This window comes from Mustela lutreola, chromosome 9 (genome assembly GCF_030435805.1).
Source record: "Mustela lutreola isolate mMusLut2 chromosome 9, mMusLut2.pri, whole genome shotgun sequence".
NCBI classification, from domain to species: Eukaryota; Metazoa; Chordata; class Mammalia; order Carnivora; family Mustelidae; genus Mustela; species Mustela lutreola.
In genome coordinates, this window is record NC_081298.1 from 93,338,586 (window position 1) to 93,360,407 (window position 21,822).

Sequence of the window (21,822 nt, forward strand, 5' to 3'; positions counted from 1 at the left end):
CTTTCTATGTACCCGGCACCAAGCCAGGCACTGTTGATACAAAAACTGAAGGGCAGTCCCTGCCCTCAAGGAGCTTACAGTCTAGTGGGGAGATAGACCAGTAAGCAGGCAAGTAAGCCTAGAGTGATCCGTGTGGTGTCCTGAAGGGAGAGGGGACAAAGCTTAGAGTAAGGGAGATCTAAGTTGAGAACTGACTGAGAAGGTACCCAGGTGAGCAGAAAGGGGAATCAAAGTGGCATCTCTGAATACAGGAGGTGGGGACACAGGGCGCAAGGTGGCAAGTGATGAGGCCAGAGAGGTGAGTAGGAACCAGACATCACAAGTCTCACAAGCCATGCTAAGGGGTCTGGACTTTAACCTGAGGGCAACAGGGAGCCATGGAAGGTTGTAGGCCAGGAAGTGAGTTGATCATTTTAGATAACTCTGGCTGTGGGACAGAAAAGGAGGCTGTCACAATAATCAGGGTGTAAGCTGATGACCGTGGGTGCAGCTCGAGTCAAGAGATGTGGGGAAGGTAAACTTAACAGTTTTTAGAGATCAGATGGCAGGAGGAGGGGCAGAAAGAGAAAGCAGGGCTAGAAAGCAGGTTTCTGGTCTGGCTCCCGAGCAGTCTTGGGGCCATGGCAGGTACCCAAAAGAGGCAGGTTTGCAGAGGACAGGAACAAGTGCCCTCTGGGCCATGAGAGTTGTCTGTGCACCCAAAGGCAGCAGAACAATGGTTCCGAAGATCAGGAGGGATGCTGGGGCCGGAGGTCAACTCGCAGTTCCTCGGCAAAGAGTCCTTGAAGCCATCAGCATGGATGGGCTCCTCTAGGGAGCCCAAAACAGAACCCTGAGAAACCCCATGGTGCATGGGGCAAATGGAGAAGCCTGCACAGGAAACTAAAATGAAGAGCAGAGGTAGGAGGAAGACCAGCCACAGGAGTGCCAGGGAAGTGCAGTTCAAGAAGCCGGGGGTGACGGGCCCTGTCAGGTGCTGCAGCAATCCAGTATAAAGTATGAAAGGGTCCGCTGGGTTTAGCACGAGAAGGCCACTGGCAACCCCTGGGAGAGAAGCCCTACTGTTGGGGTGAGGAACAAAGGACACGGCAAGGGAGAGCAGAGCCGGCTGCTGACCCAGCAGTGAGGATGATACTGGCCTCCTGTGTCCTCTACCTTGTTTTCCCTTGTCTGCATAAGCTAAAAAGGCCTGGCCATCTCAATCCCGCCAGGAAGAAACCAAAATGTGCTACTCCTCTCAGGAACGGGAAATGCTGAAGTCAAGGGAATGAAGGGCTGTGGTGGGACTTGGGGCAGGATACAAAGAATTTCAAGCACAGGGGATTCCCTGGCTTTAAGGTCCTGCATATGCACTGTGCATCTCCGCACCTGCCTGTCCTGCTCTGACATACAGGACGCAGCTGGGAAGGGCTCTCGGGGAGGCTTCACTCCCGTATGTACTGCTGAGTACTTGCAAGGCACTGTAGTTGGAGTGCAAAGTCAGCAAATGCTGGTCTGTGCCAGGATCTGGCCCACCTTCTTAGGAGACTGAGGTCAGCTCCCTGGGAGCCAAGAGCACGCAGAAGAGGGCCAGCCTCTGTGTGCTCTTAGAGTGACAAACCGTTTCTCCCCTCAGTCCCATTTCTTAAAAATTAGGCTGTAACCCAGGCTGCCTGGAAGCCAATTTCTATTTTCTTTCTCCTTGGGCCTAAGATAGAATTCAGCCAGAAACCACTCCTTTTCCCCAGGGGAAGGCTTACAAATAGGATATTGCAGATGTTCTGAAAGTCCAACCCAGTCCCAAACTGTCCTTCCTCTGCCCCCAGTGTCACAGCCATGGAGCCTTGGGGAAAGAAGAGATGGAAGAAAAGGGAGGGGCACGAGAAAGGCTGCTTCCGCCAATTCCCCTGACCCCGCTCGGCTCCTCATCTCTGCCCGTTTCTCACAAAGGGCAGTGAGAGCAGTCCTCTGAGAGGGCAAGACCCAAACCCAGGAAAGGAGCCTCTGGAGCAGAAAAACCAGTCCAGTCCAGGGCAGAAGGTCAACAGGAAGAAAGGGAGATGAACTTTCAGGATATTAAGGCAAACAGTGCCACCTAGAATCTTTATTCAAATGGGAACCAGCACTTGGGACAGAAATCACAGTTCAACAGCAAAAACTATTTCTCTCAGAAGTGCCAAGCCATGGCCCCTCCCCACGGCCATGTGCCCAGAGAACTTATTCCTATCTGGTCTCCAGCTTCATAGCTCCTGCCCTGCCTGCCCCAGCTGAGCCAGGACCTCCTGACACCATGGAAGCGGGCAGGAGGGTCACAGAGAGCTCAGCTTCTGCCTAACCAGAGGGACCGTGGCCGCCTGGCTAAGCAGGCTCTGCCATCCTCCCCGGTGCCCTCTGAGGTCGCAGCCCCTAGCAGCGTCAGATCTGAGCCAAGCTGAGCCCTTCAAGGAAGGTGGGGACGAGGGCTTCAGGGAGAGTCAAGGGGCCAAGGGCCAGGGCCAGGGGATGGTGCCTTCCAGGCTCACAGCCCCCGTCTAGTGCAGAGGCCCAGGCCCCGACTCTCCTGATCTTGTCCCCGCATCCCCTCCCCAAGGGGTTCAGTATATCTTCTGACGACTGGGTAGAATGGCCTCTTTGATGAAGGAGAAGACAACCAGGATCCCTAAGCGTTTGCCCCGCTTGCCTTTGGTGAAGTAATTGGAGACCACGTCATCTGTGGAGACATAGGCAGGGAGATGAGTGTGTGTGCCACCGTCTTCATGGGAGCATGGCTGTCCCCACCTGGTGCCCGAGTGTTTCCATCACAGGGCTGGGCTCGGGCTCCCCACACGACCCAGGCCTTCTGAGGTCAACCCACTGAGACCCATGACAAACCCCTTCTCACCTCCTGGCTGCACGGTGGAGGGCAGGATGTTTTCCCCAGCCGACAGGGACACAAAGAACGCAAACGGGATTATCCACAGACAGAAAGTGAAATAGGCCAGGACCTAGCAACAAGAGACACTGAGAAGACGGTGCCCTGGAGGTGCCAAGGGTGGGTGACACATGGTCACCATGCATCTTGCAGAGGCGGTCAAGAATGCACAGAAGGCCCCGCACCTATCTCTGAAGGAGGCCAGGAAGCAGAGAGAGGGCAACCCCAGACGTGGAGATAATCAGTGGGGAACGGTGCAGGTCGAGGATGACCGAGTAGTACCACAATCCCCAAACCCTGGTCACTAAGACAAACGACTCTTCCGAACTAAAGGAAGCAGATGGAGGGCAAAACCATGACTGACCCATATTCCCCCCAAAAGTGATCTTGTTCTTCCCAGGGGACCGAACCAGAGCAGGAGCATGTGGGGAACCCCTGAGAGGAAAAAAGCCTAGCAGGCTGCTGGGAGGAGCTGGGCTGCAGGGCTGCAAACTGCCCAGCCCCGTGAGGTCTGGGTCAGACAAGGCCAACCCAACACCCCGTCCCAACCTCATGGTGTTAGGCTGTGATCCTGGGAGAACCAAAAAACTCCCTGGAGGAGAGCAGTGTCCTCCCCATCTCAGCCAAAGACATCCCTGCCCCTCAGCCACACCACTTTCTAAACTCATCAATGCTATTTTTTTTAAATGTGTTATCCCCGTGTAGACCAATTCAAATCTCAGCTAAGTTCGTGAAGCAAATCACGCAAGTCCCCTTTACTTCCTCTGTCCCTGCTGGTGGTATGACGTACCAAACACTTCTTACCTCTGAGAAAGGGTAATATTCTTCTGCAAAAAACTGAAACGCTAGGTAATGATTCACCACCACTAGCCCTGTTGAGGGAATGAAGAGTCAGTCAGTTTGGGGGGAAGACTATAGAAGAAGCTGGACTTCTAACCTTCAAAAGGCCCCTGGGAGTTGGGAGGCCAAGTCTTAGTCCTGGTCTTACACCCAACTTAGAGTATGGCTATAAGCCAAGTACACTACCCTCCGAAACACAGTTCTCCCTCTTTAAAAATAGGGTGGTTAGCTCCTACCTTCCCACTGCAGAAGGGTTAGAAGGCAGATAAGAAAGCTCTCCGAATGGCATAAGAATGAGACTGGTTACAGAATCCAAAGCACTGTGACAATTAACCTGCTTTTAAATGGGTGTGAATCCTGAAGAGTACCCTCCCCTGCACAGTGGGTGCAGGAAGTCATGTGTGGGCAGATAACATACTCCCAAGAGGTTCCACTCTGAACTGGGCAGACCTCGAATAAGGAGGCTTTCACTCCTCAGGAATACAAGGGCACAGTTTGCTACATGCTCTGGGGTGCAATTTTAGGGTTCCTCCAAATTCTCGGGGAGAGGGTCCTTCCTCATTTTGCCCCAGGGTAGGGTTCACTGGTCTAAACTGGAATGTAAAGGACGCAGCCACATTTATGGAAAGAGAGACAACTTGCAGATCCTGGGGACGTGCTGCTCAGAGAAAGGCATCCCGGCCTGTTCTCATGGTAAGGTGAAGGGCAGGCACCAAAACAAAGCACCTACTTAAACTGACCACCAGAGCCAAATGCCACGTCTTCTTTCTCTTTCCTCCTCTCTTGCCTTTCCCCTTCTAAGGCAGAGCTTGGCCGTGCCTAGCCACACGCTAAGACTGGGGAAACTGGAAGACTGATGGTGCCTAATGCCCACAGATCTTCAGCAAAACTCTCAGACATCTAAAGGGCAGGTTGGGGGAATAACAAAGGGATGCCAGAAGGGTCTGCTCCTATAGTAGCAGGGACAGGGAGGGTTCTACCCTCTGGGAAGATGCAGAAGAGGCCTGGTCTCCAGGGAAGGACTCCCCACACCAACCCTCACCAAACACATCCTCTGGTGGACTCCCCAAGGCACTCAGGGTAAGAGGCCAGTCCTAGCTTTAACCCGGTGCCCTTCTTGGGAATCTTCTCTTTCCACATTCTCCCACAGAAATAGTCAAACAGCTCTAAAAAACTCCCAATTACATGTACATCCTGCCCAAAGGCTAGATGACCAGTAATGATTAATGGGAGAAAAGATAATCCTGATAACCAAACACTTCCCAGAATCTTTTCTGGGGATATCTATACCCATCTACTGTGTGTCAGCTGAGTCCATCATCTCTGAATAGATCAAGAACCCAAGGCCAGAGAGGAAAAATGACTCCCAGGATCAGAAAGCAGTGCCAGGTTAAAGGCAGAAAGGTCAGGGTCCTCTAAACATATTTGTCTACCCCAATACCGGTACCTGCAGGGGAGCCCACGGCCCCATGAAGCCTATGTTAATCAAGACTTTGGGCCAGGGCGTCTGGGTGGCTCAGTGGGTTAAAGCCTCTGCCTTCGGCTCAGGTCATGATCCCAGGGTTCTGGGATCGAGCCCCACATCGGGCTCTCTGCTCAGCGGGGAGCCTGCTTCCTCCTCTCTCTCTCTCTCTGCCTGCCTCTCTGCCTACTTGTGATCTCTGTCTGCCAAATAAATAAATAAAATCTTAAAAAAAAAAAAAAAAAAAAAAGACTTTGGGCCAGACAACTAGGCGGGGAGCTACCTGCCTGCCAGGGTAGGGCTTTGGGCTTTTCCTGGCCAAGTGGTTTCTTAGGGCCCATAACTACACATCAAACCCACATTTTCTCCCTTCTCAAATTCACCTCCTTGGGAAAGCCCTCCCTAAATATCCTACTCCCCCACGCTATCCCCCCAAATATTAGTCACTAGAGCCAAGTAGACTCTAGACTCCTCAAGTGTGAGAAGACCATGTTCCCAATCAGCCTGGCCTCTTGGAGGACCTGGGTTGAGTGGTTTGCCTCTCTTCTCTATATCCCCAGAGAGCCCTGGACTGAGCTGGCCAAGTTCAACCACCTCGACTGCCTCCCCAACCCTGCCCCTCTCACCGCATGAAAGGATGAAGTTAGGCGAGGTCAGCATGATGAAGGGGAAGGTCTGGAGGAGGCCAAAGTAGACGAGGTTGGTGAAGAGGCCCACGCCAATCATGAAGGTGGGGAAGCGCTCAAACACGTAGAGGCCAATCAGCACAGCTGTGGAGAACTGAAACAACCAGAGGGACACAGTGCAGGGAGCCTCTTCCAGGCAGCCTTCTTGGTCTTACTAACCACACCCGCCTGCTCTGGGCAACACTAGGTTCATGCTTCAATCTCTTCTTGTTTCACAAGTCCTCCCCAACTTGTCTCTCAGTGCCCAAAGGGCAGCATCTTTTAATGGCATTCTCAAAATTTTTTACAGCAAAATGTAAACATTTTACAGATCAAATTTCAATTCTAGTCTCTTCTATTTTTTGAAAATGCCGAGCATGACCTACTGAACTGATGACACAACCCAATAATGAGACCCATGACTTGAAAACACTTCTGAAGGATTTACGATCTATGACTTGAAAAACACTTCTGAAGGATTTATGATCGTCAGCACTTAACAAATGGCAGTTGGTAGAATGAAGATTTAATTCCTGTACCAAAACCCACAGGCCAGGCCTCTGAACCCAGAGCTGACTGCTAATGGTCTTGTCTCCACTACTAACTCTCTACCCCAAGCCATGTCCTGAGTGGCTGCTGACACCAGGTGACTTGAGAGGCACTGGACTTCTCCCATCCAAATGGTCCCAATCCCCACACCTTCCTGAAGCTGGAAGGAATCTATCCGCCAGCAGGCACTCCTGTAACTTTGACATCAATGGCAAGGATTGTGTCTTCAGGAACAGAAGCCTTCCGTGAGACCGCAGGAGGGCAGGGCCTAGGCCAGGGAAGGTGTCTCTCCCTTAGGACAAGTTACTTGATTGAATCAGGACGAGGGCAATGAGTACAGTACTCTAACTCATGTACTCAAAACCGTCCTTAGGTTCGTTCTTCGTTCTAAATGCTGCAGAGGGAGCAAGGGGCTATAGAGTCAATGGGAAACAACCAAATAAAGGCCAAGCCATGGTCTTGTCACCACAGAGTGTGCACTCAGCTGTCACCCTAAGGATCTGAGAACAGGGTCTGCAGTGAAGCACTGACACTTGGAGAAGGGGGAGCGAGGAAACACCTGGACCTGGAGAGCAGACTCAGGAGACAAGGGGCAGGTGAAGGAGGAAGGGATGGTGCCCTCAGGAAAACAGCAGGGACAAAGGTCTCATCATCCCTGCCAAACTCTCCCCACTTCCTCCTTTGAGGCAGGCCAAAAGAGGGGATAATCCTGGGGAAAAACTGCCACTTACCCAGATCATGTATTTTATGATCCTGCTGGTGGCCACTGTATATTCTTCTATCAGTTCTGCCAGGTAATAAAGTCCAGCCGCTGGGGGGGGGGGGTAGGGAAGAGGAGCAAGCAGGAAGAATATTAGCCAGGGTCACTTCCACCATCCCGGTCTGCCTCTGTCTGCAGCTGGGATCCCATCAACCCCTCATGAACTCCCTAAGGCACAAACCAAACAGCCCATGTGCGGTCCTCCCAAATCTGAAGAAGCAAAACTTTTGTCAGGGCAACTGAAAAAAGATTTTGTAAAACTGAATGGAAAAACCTGTATCTGATGCCTCAGCACAATGCTAACCTCTGGTCCACGAAGGGGGAATTTCATTCACTCATTCACTAAATATCTGTTAGGCACCTAGTATGGGTCAAGTGCCGGGCCAGTCCAGGCAAGATCCCTTCCCTGACCTAGCGTGGGTAGGCAGGGGTAGGGAGAGCAATCAGCCGATCCCGGTGTGACAGGTGCTACATCAGACAAAGTACAGGGCACAACCAAACCCCATAAGGAGAGCTTCCCGGAGGAGGTGAGATCTCGGCTGGGACCAAGAGTAAAAACTCGCCAGAAGGGAAAAGCGTGTCAAAGTCCAACAGAGTAGGCAGTAGGAAGGGCCACAAGCCAAAGGGTGGGGATAAGCGTCGGGGAAAAGTTCAGCGCGATAGGGCCACGAAGGTGGGCACGGCAGCGGTTGGGGATGCTCGAGCTCCGGCAAGGGGCACTCGAGTCAGCCACTCCCAGGCAGTGCCGGGGCGGGTTCAGTGACACCGGGAGGGACCCACGGTCCCACTGGGCTGGTGGGGTCAGCAAGAGGGGGCAGGATCCGGCGGGACAGGGAAGGGGAGGGATGCGAAGGCTGGAGCATGGGACAGGAGTCTCCCGGGTTGCTCCGGCGCCCCCCTGATGCGACCGCCCTCGTGATGCGACCCCCGGCCAGCACAGATGCCGGGACAGGAGCCCGCGCGGACCCGGGTCGCGCACTCTCACCGACGGCCAGCGTGATGAAGGCCACCTGGATGAAGAGCGAAAGCCAGCTCAGCACGTACATGAACCACATGGCGCCCCCGCCCCGCCCGCCCCCGAGCGCCGGGACGGGCCTGCGCGCTTCGGCTCCGGCGACACGGAGCCGCCGCCACCGTCGCCGCGTCCCCGCCCCGCGGACGGCTAGAGGGCCGTGCGCCGCCGCCGAGAGGAGCCGGGCCGGAGCGCCGTCCCCGGCCGAACCCGGACTAGCGCCGCCCGCCGGCGCGGAAGACCAGCCGGCCGCGGCCGCGAACACCACCCTGCAGGCGGAGCCGCGGCCACCCGGAGCTGCACCCAGGGCGGGCCCGCGACGCCGCGGGGAGAGGCAGGACGGTGCCCGGGGGCGGGGATGCGGTGCCTCCCGGAGGGACAGCCTTCGGGGCACTCCCAGGGCGCTCCCGCGCTGGCGTGGAGGGGGTCCGGGGCGCGAGAGGGCCGCCTGGCCGCACCCCAGCCGCCGCGGGCCGGAAGCCTGAAGGCAGGTCGCCCGCGGAGCTTGTCTTGCTGCCGCGGCTGAGTCGAACGACTTGGTTGCGTGCCTAACGCGGGCCAGGCCCTGTGCTAAAGGCCGCGCTGTATGTTCGAGAAGGAAGTTGATTTTAAGTCATTTCAGGATGGGGAAGCTGGGGCCAAGGAAGGTTACCTTGCCTCAAGTCATACATCTAGGAAGCGGCATGGGCGGGAGTGGGGCGCCTTTAATTAGTCATCCTCAGGCGTGAACTCTCCCTTTAGGCTGAGTTCCTTTAGGGTACCTTCTGCATCTTTGTGTCGCCGGCACATCGCCAGTGGCGGGCACGCAGCGCGCCCACTGGGCCCTGAATGCATTTACTAGACCTTGGAAGAGTTACTGAGGGGGCGGAAGGACAGCGGAGCCCTTGCTAAGAAGCTCCCCATCTAGTGGCCACGACAGGCATGCAAAATAAAGTGTTGGGGACTGAGCTAAGCTATTCATCTCAGGATGATCTTTATATGCATAAAAATGAATACACATTCCTCAAAGATTAAACATAGAACTATCAAATAGTGCATCGATTCCACTCCTCGGTATATACCCCCAAAGAATTGAAAGTAGGGACTCCAAAGAGTTAAGTCTACACCAATGCTCATAGCAGTTTTATTCATAAAGGTGGAAACATCCCCAAGGTTCAGCAGCAGGTGAATGGATAAACAAAAGGCGTTTTAGATATACGATGCGATACTATTTAACTTCAAAAAGACATGAGATTCTGATGCATGTTACATCATGAATAAATCTTTAAGACATGCTAAGTGAAACAAGTCATAAGTGATTTCACTTATCTGAGGTATCTAGAGTACTCAAAATTGTAAACAGAAAGTAGCCAGTAGAGGAGGGGAACAGAGAGTAATGGGGAGTTACTATTTCATGGGTACAGAGTTCCAGTTGGGGAAGATGAAAAAGTTCTGGAGATGGATAGTGGTGATTGTTGCCATTGTGAATATGCTTGATGCCAATGAACTGTACACTTAAAATGGATAAAATGGTCAATTTTGTGCTACATATACTTACCACAATAAAAAATACATAAGGTTACAACAAAGAAATTATACTGAAATGCAGGTATCAAAATACTTTTTAGAAAGCCAAATATGTGATATAGTAATGTTTCTTTATTAACGCATACCATAACCAGATCTAATGGAAAATCTAATAACTACCTGTTAATGACATAGTAAGAAATATATATGTTTGGCCTCTGCTCCCATTCTTGACACAGACCTCCTGAAGCCTTTGTAATTTCCCAAGTAGTAGAGGTGATAAGAGTGTGTTAAACAGAGCTCCCAAATCCCTTGGGATTTCCAGGGTGAGAGGAGCATCTCTGGTCTAAGGAGGAGACTCTGGGTGGGCTCCTGGATGGATCAGGATGGGGGCTGGCCACCAGAAAGACCAAGTCCTGATTAGAAGCTTGGAACTTTCAGTCCCATCCCCCATCCTCCACTGAGGTGAGAAGGCTGGAGATTGAGTTATTTCAGGATGGGGAAGCTGGGACCAAGGAAGGCTTGGCTTCCTTGACTGTGTGATGAAGTCTCCATAAAAATCTCTAAACTATGGGGTTCAAAGGTTGGTGAATGCATCCACATGCTTGGGTGGTGGCCCACCCCAACTCCACAAGGACAGAAGCTCCTGGGCTTGTAAGCCTTCCAGACCTCACCCTATGTGTACCTTGATCTCACTGTTCATCTGTACCTTTATAGTAAACTGGTAAGTGTAAGTAAATATTTCCAAGTTTTGTCAGCCAGTTATAGCTGAGGTATTATTTCCAAGTTTTGTCTAGCCAATGATCTAGCCTGAGGAGGGTGGTTGGGAATCCCCCACGTTGTAGCCAGGCTGGACCTGTAGGCGCTCTGGTGACCCGTGACCATAGCTGGCATCTGAAGTGAGGGTGCTCTTGTGGGACTGAACCCTTAAACTTGGAGAGTCTGACACTAACTCCAGGTAGTTAGGATCAGAACTGAATAAAATCACAGGACACCAAGTTGGTGTACAGAGAGTTGGAAAATCGGTTGACGTTGGGGTAAAGCATACACATTCTACGTCAGAAGGGTTGTAAGTAAAGAAACGATTTCCTTTACTACCACAATGACGAGGTATGAATGACAATTCAAAATGATATCTCAAAATACAGTCAGTCATGTGGGAGAGTTGCAGATACTACTAACAAGTACTCGGAGTTTGTTGTCTCTATTCACAACAGAGGGAAAGGCTCAATTTCAATTAGAGGTTAGTGCAAATAAAGACAGAAAGCATTTTTCCTTCCAGTTTTCCAGGGTTCTGGAGTTTCTCTCTCTGACTTCTACATCTGCTGACTTCTAAGGGGTCCCAAACCCCTGCTTAAGAATTCCTGAGAAAGAGGCGCCTGAATGGCTTAGTGGGTTAAAGCTTCTGTGTGATCCTGGGATTGAGCCTCACATCAGGCTCTCTGCTCAGTGGGGAGCCTGTTTCCTCCTCCTCTCTCTCTCTGCTTGCCTCTCCACCTGCTTATGAGCTCTCTCTTTCTGTAAAATAAATAAATAAAATCTTAAAAAAAAAAAAAAAAAGAATCCCTGAGGAATATGTATAAGGAGCAGTGGGAATTTCAAGAACTGTGGCCTTGTCTGTAAGCCTCTTCTTTGCAGCACTGGGAGACACCGGAGCCAACCTGGACGTTCACTAATAGGAAACTGGATAAGTGCCTTTTGAAACGTCATAGAGCAGAGCTGTAAAAACAAATGAGAACAGAATAAGTCATGGGGGTAAAAAGTACCGTTCAGTGAACATAGTCAATGATATTGTTAAAGCGTTGTGTGGTGACCGATGGGAGTGACACTGCGGTGAGCATAGCATAACATAGAGACTTACTGAATCACTGTGTTGTACACCTGAAACTGATGTAATAGTATGTGTCAACCATACTCTAATTTTAAAAGAATCAAAACAAACACACAAAACTGAGGATGCTCTTTATGTACCCATATAAGAAGATACCCCTTTTGACAAAAATAAAGGGCTGGGAAGAAAGAACTAGATATTCTGTATAGAGGTATTTCTTTATATAGAATATCTGTGGAAGGATACATTCTAAAATGGTGACATTGCTTGCTTCCTAGGAAGAGAGTGTGGGGTTCAAGGGTAAGGGAGAGCCTTTCCACTGTATGTCTTTTTATATTCTTTACATATATTACATAGTTCAGTGTGTTAACACATTAGCCATTCATAAGTTAAGTTTAAAATTAAAATGTTCCTGGTATGCTGGATCTTCTGGGATGACTCAAATTTCTTGTTATTACCCCATCCCCTTGTGAGAAAAGCCACTGTGTAGTGACTTACAGGTAAGTTAGCTAACCTCGAATCATGTGGCCTGGCCACCTGGGAGTCTGAATTTGTCCTCCCTGGGAGGGAGGAGAATCTAAAAGTACTCCCCCACTCTTCCCAGAACTGTAGAGAAGAGAAACTGGGCCAAAAAAGTTATGCTCATTGAAATGAGTAGATGCAGGATTGTTTCGGTAGGGGCTGGGCGCTTTCACTTCCCCACAGTCTTGGGACTATAAGTGGCCTCGGGAACCAAGGCTGAGCACTGGCGTTTCCTCCCACAGCCGGCAGGAGAAGCCAAGGCTGAGCACTGGCGTTTCCTCCCACAGCCGGCAGGAGAAGCCGTGGTTTCCTGAGAGCCGTGAGAAGCAAGCCAGGAGGCACCGGCTCCCATCTGCTCCCTCTGACCCAACAGGGCTGGACAGAGCCCAGGGAGGCACTCTGGGACCCATGCGTAGGCAAGGGGAAAGCAAACCCAGCCTCCCTGGAAGGAGGGTTGGGAGGGAGCAGGAGGGCTCCCCATCCTCAATTCAAGGGACTCGAGGGTGAAATGATTTATAGATTCAGAAGTTTGTTGACCTACATATCGACAGCAAGTGTATACACTTATCCTAATGTTACACATAATCCTTTAATTTTCCTATTCACACACTCATGTGTTACCATTCGAGGCTGGCGTGTGTGAGGACCACTTGCTCCACATCTCATAAGGATGTTCTAGGGGGAAACTATCTCTTTCGCCATCGTATGGATCTCCTCCTCAAAACCCTAACTGCTAGCATTTGTAGTGTTCTTTGTGCCAGACACTGTGCTAAGTGATTTGTATGTATAAACCCATTTAGTGCTCATATCTAGCCTAGGACATGTGTTATTATGACGTGTCCATTTCACAGAGAAGAAATTGAGGCACAGAGAGGCTGAATACCTTGTCTACAGGCACACAGCTAGTAGTTGGAAGAGTCGGGGTTTGAGTCTGGGCATTCTGGCTCCAGAGCCAGGATGGTTTTTTCTGGTCTCTTAAAAGTCACCTGCCTTTGTTGTGAGAGTGATTTTGCCTGTCTTGTCCTCACCTGCCATTTGGTCAGTGGCCTTGATCCTGCTGCATCTACCCAAAGGCTGCCTGATCCTCTGGCTCTTCCTCTTTTCCCTCTGCCTTTACCCTTAGAGGAGCTGATAAGTATACCTCGGGTTCTGGTCTCCTCGGATCCCTTCCTGCATCTTCACTAACTCTCCTGAGCCCAAGGCCAGGGACGGGAATTCAGTTGTTTCTGTGGTCCCAGTGGCCCACAAAGCTGCAGGCTGCACATCCCTAGGGGTTGGGAAAGGTAGAGGGCTGTGGAATGAAAAGGTGGGGTTCTCCAGAAGTGTGCCGTTCAAGTTCTGGGGCCCCGCTGTGTTGGCTGCTGCCCTCCAGTGGCGGCCAGAGGAGCTACAGAGACAGGGTTGGTGGGAAACCTGTTGAGGGAGTTTTGAGAGACCACGGGAGCCTCACCGTCATTGTTAGAGTGTGGGCCAGGAGGGCAGGGGGAAGAGCACACACACACACACACACACACACACACACCCCAAACTGGTGGAGACAAAGTCCACATCGGCATCTGTGCCTCTGCTGCCGCTGCCTGTCCTGGCTGCCAACAGGGATGGTTGTGAGAGGCACAGAAAACTTAGAGACAGTCAGGCCTGGAGACCAGGCCCCTCTTCCCTCATCATCCTTTCCTCCCCGCTGTGGAGCTCTTGCCTCTTACCCTGCCAGCGCCCCAGCCCCAGTGGAAGAACAGCTATCCCTCACCCCACTCTACCCTGACACACGTGATGTCACCGGGTGACCCCCTCTCTGAAGTGCTCACATCCTCTGGGAACTTCCCCTATGATGGTCCGTGTAATCAGCAGCTTTATTGCTGGCCCCTCACCTCTCTGGTCTTGGTTTTGCTGCAGCTTAGCAAGAGCGAAATTTGGTAAAAGACAACCACAAACAACGAGCAGCAACGACCAAGGGACTATGACCCCATTATCTATTTGTTCCTGCAGTCCAGGCCTCTTGACCCCATTTCTCTGTTCTGCCTCTGCCTCCCCCACCCCAAACAGCTGCCCTGGTGTTCCTGGCACCCCTGTCACATGCCTGGGGCCCCAACTCAAGTGGCTGAGTTAAAGAGCTTTCTAATGACATGTCCTCAAAGGGCTCTATTAATTGCCTCACATTTAGCTACTAGGCCTGTGAGGACCACGTGGGGGGCGGGGGTGAGGGTGTGAGACTGGGGAATAACAGGAAAGAACAAGGTGGGGGAGGGGAGCCATCTGGGACTTTGCACACATCACATGAGACCCTTGCTGACCTCTCTCTCTCTCCCTCTCTCTCTCACTCACACACACACACACAAACACACACACAGCAGAGCCCCTGAGTGGGGGTTGTGGGGAAGCAGAAGGCTAATGGAAGTCCAGTCAAGACTGGGAGTTCCTCTCCAAGGAGAAGAGGCAGTCCATCAGCAAGAACAGCAGAGAGCCATTCGTGTTTTCTTAGCATAACACAGATCATTGGGTTCATGGCTGGAATGTCTCTTGTCTTTATTCAAGCAGCTCTGAGTGGTCTCCCATGACAGGAATTGCTAATTAGAAGGAAAGAGACTGCTCTCTCTGACAAGCTAGCTCCCCTCCTCAGGGGGAGAAAAAAGAGGATGAGATTAATTTATCACAGGACGAAGATATTTCAGGACTAGGAGGTGACTTAGTTCTACTGTCCACTTCACAAATCAGACCAAATATTAGCCCATGTTTGAACACCTTAGCAACACACTAGCCCTGATGCATCTACTAGACTTTTCCTTCTACTGAGCAGGTTGGTCCCACTGCCTCCCCTGGGGCTACACAGAAAAAGTCTCTGTATCTAAGGCAATATTGTTATTAGTGGCTAATGCTTGTTGAACATGACTTTGTGCCAGGCCCTGAGCTATGTCCTTTACACACACTCTCTGTGGAACCATCACAAAAATTCTATAAACTAGGTTATTATTTTTAGACCCATTTTACAGGGGAGGAATCTGAGGCACAGAGAAGTGAATAAATTGATCACGTTCACACTGCTGGTCAGCCCCGGGCTAGGTGACCAACCACGCTGGTATACCCAGGACCTGGGATTCTCAGGGCTGACCGGGAAAGTCCTAGGCCAACTAGAATGAGTTGGTAACCCCAGTCTCTAGTCTTCCCAGCACTAACTCCCCACCTGCTTAACAAGGCAGAATGCCATGCCTGGCTAACCAGTACCGGGGGGGGGGGGGGGGGACTCGAGCTATGTGGAGGATACAGCCAAGATCATTGCAATGCCAGCCACCAGGACGGGAAATCCCAATACTACCCACTGCCCACTGCGTCTTAGGGTTGGAATCACCAAGAAAAACACAACACGGTCAAGCGCCCAATGGCACAATGCCTTACTCCCATACAGGAGAGACAGAACATCAGCTCAGCAGCAGGCATCAGTCCTTCACGGACAGTGGGGGGCACCCAGCAATGGGTGCAAACCTCAGGGCTTGTATCTCCGCAGAGATACAGTTTGTATCTCCAAACTGTCTGATAGCAGTCTCAGGAGTGGGCAGGAGCAGGAGGAGAAGGTGAGATGTGCATCGATTTCAACAACATGTAAGGGGAGTGGCCCTCCTGGGAGCGCTCCTTGCCTCCTGGCTCACACAGATACCAGAGAGAGAGAGAGAGATTGAGAGATGAGAGGTTCCCTCTCTTTCTGTGGTTTCTTGCCTCAGATGCAGACTCCAGTCTTGCCCATTTCACCCTGCCCCACCTCTCCAACTGGCAAACTCCTATTCATTCTTCAAGACCCAGCTTAAATATTTCCTGAGACGTCTGTGAGAATGTGCTCATTCCAGCACCCAGTGCGGGCCTAGCTCGAAGAGGGGCTTATCGTGGGCAAAAACCACCCCACCGGCAGCCATATTTCTGCTAGGCAATACTGTACCCATTGGAGAGGCAGAGCCTTGATCCAAACCAGCCAAACGGATTCTTGTTACCCAAGCTAGCCAAACACGTTCTCTTTCCCAGAACTGGAAAGGTGCCTGAGAGATAAAGAGCACAGGAGACCCTGAGATCACCAGAGTCCTGAGTTCTCATCCCCACCTCCTCCTCCCAGCTAGAACAGCCCTGCTCAGCCTGCCCTTCTTCCTCTCCTTCTTTCCAGCCCCTACTCAGGAGGGACAGCCCCCTGGAGCCTTCCCTGCCAACCCCCACATAAGACACCCTGAGCGATGGCTCTGCAATCCTGAAGAATCCTGCTATCTTAGCCCCTGCCTGGCACACACCCTCCTACCTGCCCTCTTACTTCACTCACAGGGCTCTTTTTGCCCCTTCTCTCTGCCTCCCTCATCAGTTCCTACCAGGCTTTCGAGACCCAGGTAGCACTCCTCCTCCAAGAAGCACTCCAGGAGTGCTCTAGCCCATTTGAACCCCTTTTTCCTCTGACCTCCGGTTTGTACTGAGTCCACAGTCCTCATTAGATTCATCTACTGCCTTCTTGTAACTTCTGGGCTTCTTAGTGAACTTCCAGGTTTTGACGTCTTGCCTGCCCAGCTAGTCTGTGAGACCCATGCCCACCTACAACCTGGCCCAACCCTGGGCCAGGTACATGGAGATGCTCAGGAGTGCACTGGTTGCTGCTGGAATCCCTTTCCCTGCCCTCTGCACCTCAGATTTTCAGGGAGGGTCCCACCCTTGGGAGAGAGAGCAGCCTCCCTCTCCCACAGAGACACAACTCCGGCATGGCCTGTGGAAAGGACACACTGGGGAAGGCGACAAGATTACCTCTTAATTTCCTCCCAAATCTGAAATCTCAGAGCCCAGCACACCAGGTAAACAGCCACCGTAGCCAGTCAGTCTGTCTCATCTCGCCCTCAGCCACCACAGCCCTTCCTCGTGGACCGTAGAGGTGATGAGAGCCTGAAGCCACAGTCGGAGGTCGGCAAGAGGCCAGCATCCATGTGGGACTGGTCTTGGGACCACTTGGGGCCACTGTTCCGGCTAGCTGGGGGTGGGGCAGGGTAGCTGGCGACATGTAGACACAGCTAACGGCAAATCCTTGCCTGTCGACAGCCACAGAATCACATCTCCCAAGACCCGCAAGTCTCCTTGTCGCCCCATCGACAGCCCTGATGAGAGCAGAGCGGGCAGCTTCTCCCCAGAGCCTTGGGGCCAGGCCAGGCTAGGGAGCAGGGTGGTGCAGACCTCAGAGGCTGACAGGTGACAAACCTTAAGTCACCTCAGCCGCTCATGCCCAGAGAGGCACATATACAGAGAGGCTCCCACAGAGCCAGCAGACACAGGGGCCTCAGAGGGTCCCATAGACAGAGGCACATGGGACCCACTACCAGACACCTGAACAATCTGGAAGGCACCGGTCTGACCTAGGTGTCAAGTACACTCGGGTACAAGTAGACCCACAGACGCGGGTTCTCACGCCTCATGTCGGTGTCATCCTGAGACACACAAGCCAACCTTCCATGGTGGAAGGAAGCCTTTGGCTGGTTTGTCAGGGCAATAATGGCGTTTCCCACCGATCCACCTCCCTTTTCTTTCAGTCACTTGCCCTCTCCTGGAGGCCACCTGAGGGATGTCCAGCTCGGCTTCCCCTCCTGAGCCAGTGAGGCTCTCTGTCCCACAGCTGTGGGGTTAAGGAAAGAGAAGGTGAAGTCTGGAGTTGGCTTTTGGCTTCTTTGCTGGAGGCTGGAGCCCACCTTGTTTGTGGAGAGGGGTTGAGCAAGGCAGCAAGGGCTGGGGAGGCCTCCAGCTTCCTCTGTTCCCAGTCCTGGTTGCTACACCAGGCCAGGCCTCTTAAGAGAAAGTCTGAGGTGACGCTCTCAGCCGTCCCATCACACCACCTACCAGCAGGCCTTATGCGGCAGGACAATCCAAAGGCAGCCTTGCCTCTGGCCACTAGGATTTGGCTTCGAGGCCAGTTTCAGACTCTAGGTTCAGGGTTGAGTTTGGCTGGAAGAGTCCTGCTCTTTCTCCCTGGACAGTGGCCTCTCCTGTGGCTGGTACTATGTGGACATGATTAGATTGGCAGAGCTGAGAGTGTCCTCTGGGGATGGTCAGGACCTGTACAAGCAGAGAGGCTAGACCCTGGGATAGGATTTGGGGGAGGGGCAGAACTGCTCCCCAGAGCTGAGGAAGGCAAGCAGATTTTCACTGAGGGTTGTCCCCTGCCTGGACCATCGGATGTCTCCCCAGCTGCGGCCTGCCCCTCCTCCTCCTGGCCACACCACACACACCTGCAGCATGGCAGAATCCCACCTCCTCTCTCTCTGGCCCTGCTCCCTGCCCTCTGTCTACAGCCCTCCTCCTCCTGATATTCAACAGGCTGCCTCCTTATCATTTAGGTCAAGATCACCTCCTCCAAGGGGCCCTCCCGGATGGTGTTGGAAGATAGCTCCCCAATCCCATTTCCTGTTGCACCTTTCCTCCGGCACTCAATCCATGTCCATATAAATGTTTGTTTGTTTCTTTTCCCTCTCTGCCACTCGAATGGAGACCCCACTAGGGCAGACACTTGGGCCGTTTTGTCCCAGAGTTCCAAGTGCACACACCAAGGAGGCAGGAAGTAGATACACAAAGTATGCCAGAGGGACGAAACATGCCAAATGGGCATGAGCAGGCACACGTGTGCAAAGGGACACACGATTCATCCATCTCGAAGGCGCACGTGGGCACCTGCCCCACGCACATGGCCATAGCCACAGGCAGAGGCCGGCATGCTCACGTGTCTCACTTGGCCCTACCCCCCAGATCCCAGGGGGAGGTGTTATCACCCCCAGCCAGCCAGCCTCCGGCAGGACTCCACTCAGCCCTCCTGGTGCTAACTCAGCCTGACACGCCGGCAGCACGTGGGGCTTTCCGTGGAAGCTGTGGCAAGCGCACCACCATTGTGGGGGCTGCTAATTGGCTCTGTGTTGGGCCTTGGGTCACCGCTCGGTCAGCCATGGCTGATACCTTCTTCCCACTTGTCTCAGGAAAGGCGCTGCTGTCCCCTCTGCTTAGGCCTCAGCTGGCCACTGAACCGAACATGCCTGGCCACATGGGACTGGCTGGGCCAGCGGGCCCCTCCGACCGTGGCCCCCGCCTCACTCACTCCTGATGGGAAGCAGAGAGAACTGGCAAACAGGATTGGCCTGGGATGGACATTTGCCCAACGGGTGTGGTGTGGAAGCAAGGGTGTGAGGATGACCCAAGCCCAGATAGCTATGTTCCGGTGCCTGAAATGCCGCCATCCGAAACTGGGTCCTCCAAGTCAATCCTTGCTCTCCCGCAGGGTTTCTGTTAGAGTGTACATCCCCTCATGGGGGTGGGGGGCAGTCCTGAAAGGTGGGAAGAGGAAACACTACTAACTTGAATGTTCCAATCGATCCTTGCGTTTCTTCGTCAAGGCTCCAAGCTTGAAACTGTTATGCTCTCTATACCCCATTTCCAGGAGTTTTCACTATTTTTAGAGTGGAAGTGTCTGCCTGGCTCCATGCCACCACACCCCATCTCTGGGATATTAGGGTTCAGGGGAAGGTGAAGTGGCCTTTCTCAGCCGTGTCTGGGATCCTTGGTGGGTGCTTGTTTTTCTGACTTTCCTCCCGGTGGGGTTTGCGGGTAGAGATCGGGGCAGTGCCTGGGCCTTGAGAAAGTTCCAGACCCGGCTTCCTCTATGAGATGTCCACCTTGCTCCCACTCTTCATTCTTCCAGAGCCTAGCTTATATCCTTCAACAGATTTGCCAGAGCCCACGCTTCCTTCCAGTTTGGGACTAGAATAGCTCTCACTCTCTGCCTTCCTCAAAAGCCCGACTCCTCCAGGAAGGCTTCTCTAGGACTGTTCCAGCTGGGTTTTGCGACGGGTAGCTACATTCTTGCCCCATTGGCCCCACTCAGGGAGCTCAAGGAACATTTGGGCTGTACCATGCCTCTCCTGCTTTTCTTCCCCCAGAGCCCCTGGCTTGGGGGTTCATGAATACATAAACCCTATCTGTCCAAAAACTCCAGGGGCCTCCTTTGACATAGTCCATTACTCAGGGAGAGGCAGTATGTTAGGGAAGGCCCACAAGAGGCTGTGGGCAACACCGCGGAGGCCAGCTCTGACCCCTGCTCTGGGTCTGGAGAGCGGAAACCTACTTTTGCCCTTCCTGCTTAGGAAGAAAAGGCTTAGGGCAGGCCAAGGTCTTACTGACCCAGAATCTGGGAGAGAATTCTGGGCTGCCCCAGGGCAGGAGGAGTGGTGGAGTGCTAGCGCTGTCCTCCCACCCCGCGAGGCATGGTGAGAGAGAGACCCGAGGCTGCCAGCGGTTCCAGCCCAGAGGGAAACAAAGCCCAAACTTGAGGCCTTATGGTGAAGGCCCTGGAAGAACTGAAAAGTCCAGTGTTTATTCATTTTTTAAAAAAGATTGTATTTATTTATTTGATAGTCAGAGATCACAAGCAGGCAGAGCAGCAGGCAGGGAGAGAGAGGGGGAAGCAGGCTCCCGGCTCAGGAGAGAGCCCAGTGCGGGGGCTTGTTCCAGGACACTGGGATCATGACCTGAGCCAAAGAGGCTTTAACCCACTGAGCCACCCAAGTGCCCCAAGTCCAGCGTTTAAAAGCCAGTGGATTGGGGTGCCTGGCTGGCTCAGTGCATACAGCACGTGACTCTTGATCTCAGGGTAGTGAGTTCAAGCCTCATGCTGGGTGTAGAGATTACTTTAAAAAAATAAAATCTAAAAAAAAAAAAAGAAGAAGAAGAAGAAGAAGAAGAAGAAGAAAACTAGTGAATTATTTTTTTTTAAAAGATTTTGTTTATTTATTTGAGAGAGAGAGAGAGAACACAAGCAGGGGGTATGGCAGAGGAATAGAGAGAGGCAGGTTCCCCACTGAGCAGGGAGCCCGATGCCAGGCTCCATCCCAGGACCCTGGGATCACGACCTGAGCTGAAGGCAGATGCTTAACTGACTGAGCCACCCAGGCATCCGCAAAGCCAGGGGATTATTAAAGAAAAAAAGGGGGGAAATTTTGAATTGAACAAGAATGGAAATTACACTTCCAGCTGGGTTATCCTTGAAGTCTACCCATGGGATTATTGAAATGATATAGGCCTTCCAGGACCGTGAAGTATACGTGATCCTATAGACCAATGTTCTTTTTCCAGAATTCTCCAAATTGGAATTGGGAGAAAATTGCTGTGTTGGGTGAGAGAGTGTGCAGGCAGGGAAAGAGAAAACTCCCTCTGGGCAAATAACCTTGTTTCTTGAGCCATTAAACAAGATGAAACAGGGTTCTCTCCCTTGGGGCTTTTGGGAGCATTAATGTCCTGCTGGGCAGCAGAACTCTGTGACATAGCAGGTGGATGGATGGTAGAGGACTCAGGGTTCCCAAGGCTCACCGGGTCCCTCTGTTCTAGAATCACCAGTTAACATCTCCTGGGGAAACAGCATTTGGGAAACCCTGCTGAATTGTTCTGCGGGTAATACCTCAATCTGTTATTTGCTGTCACATGTCAATCCTGCTTTCCTAAATTATGAGAAGACAGTTGTAAAGAACTGAAAACTGAACATTTCTCCTCCTAAGAAACACTTGCGTCATAAAATCTGTCATGGGTCATTGGGGTGACCCCCCAGACTTGCTCTAGGGCTCCTCTCCAGAAGGGATTTTTTTTTTTTTTTTAAGGGTGACCAACCCAAACCATGTTTACAATTTCAAGTCCCTCATCCCAGGAACTCCCTCAGTCCTGAGCAAACCAGACTGCTTCCTTGCAAGTATTTTAACACGGGGGATTGGCTCCAAGGAGCTTAAGCAGCTCTCCAAGCCCTGCAGGGC

The 21,822-nt window shown here is 52.2% G+C and overlaps 1 protein-coding gene across 2 annotated transcripts; it reads right to left on the reverse strand.

Annotated features, from left to right (window-relative positions):
* Positions 1-2,045: 2,045 nt before the first annotated feature.
* TEX261 (testis expressed 261) lies at positions 2,046-8,864 on the reverse strand. Of its 2 annotated transcripts, none has more exons than XM_059187998.1 (6): positions 8,831-8,864; positions 7,138-7,217; positions 5,819-5,972; positions 3,695-3,762; positions 2,861-2,963; positions 2,046-2,689 (listed from the first exon to the last, which is right to left on the reverse strand). In XM_059187998.1, exons 1-6 carry the CDS (start codon positions 8,847-8,849, stop codon positions 2,574-2,576), a joined length of 540 nt encoding a protein of 179 aa, XP_059043981.1. In that variant the 5' UTR covers positions 8,850-8,864; the 3' UTR covers positions 2,046-2,573. The 2 variants fall into 2 exon arrangements, with proteins under 2 accessions (XP_059043981.1, XP_059043980.1); XM_059187997.1 differs by lacking the exon at positions 8,831-8,864 and adding an exon at positions 8,152-8,323.
* Between the last annotated feature and the right edge of the window lie 12,958 nt (positions 8,865-21,822).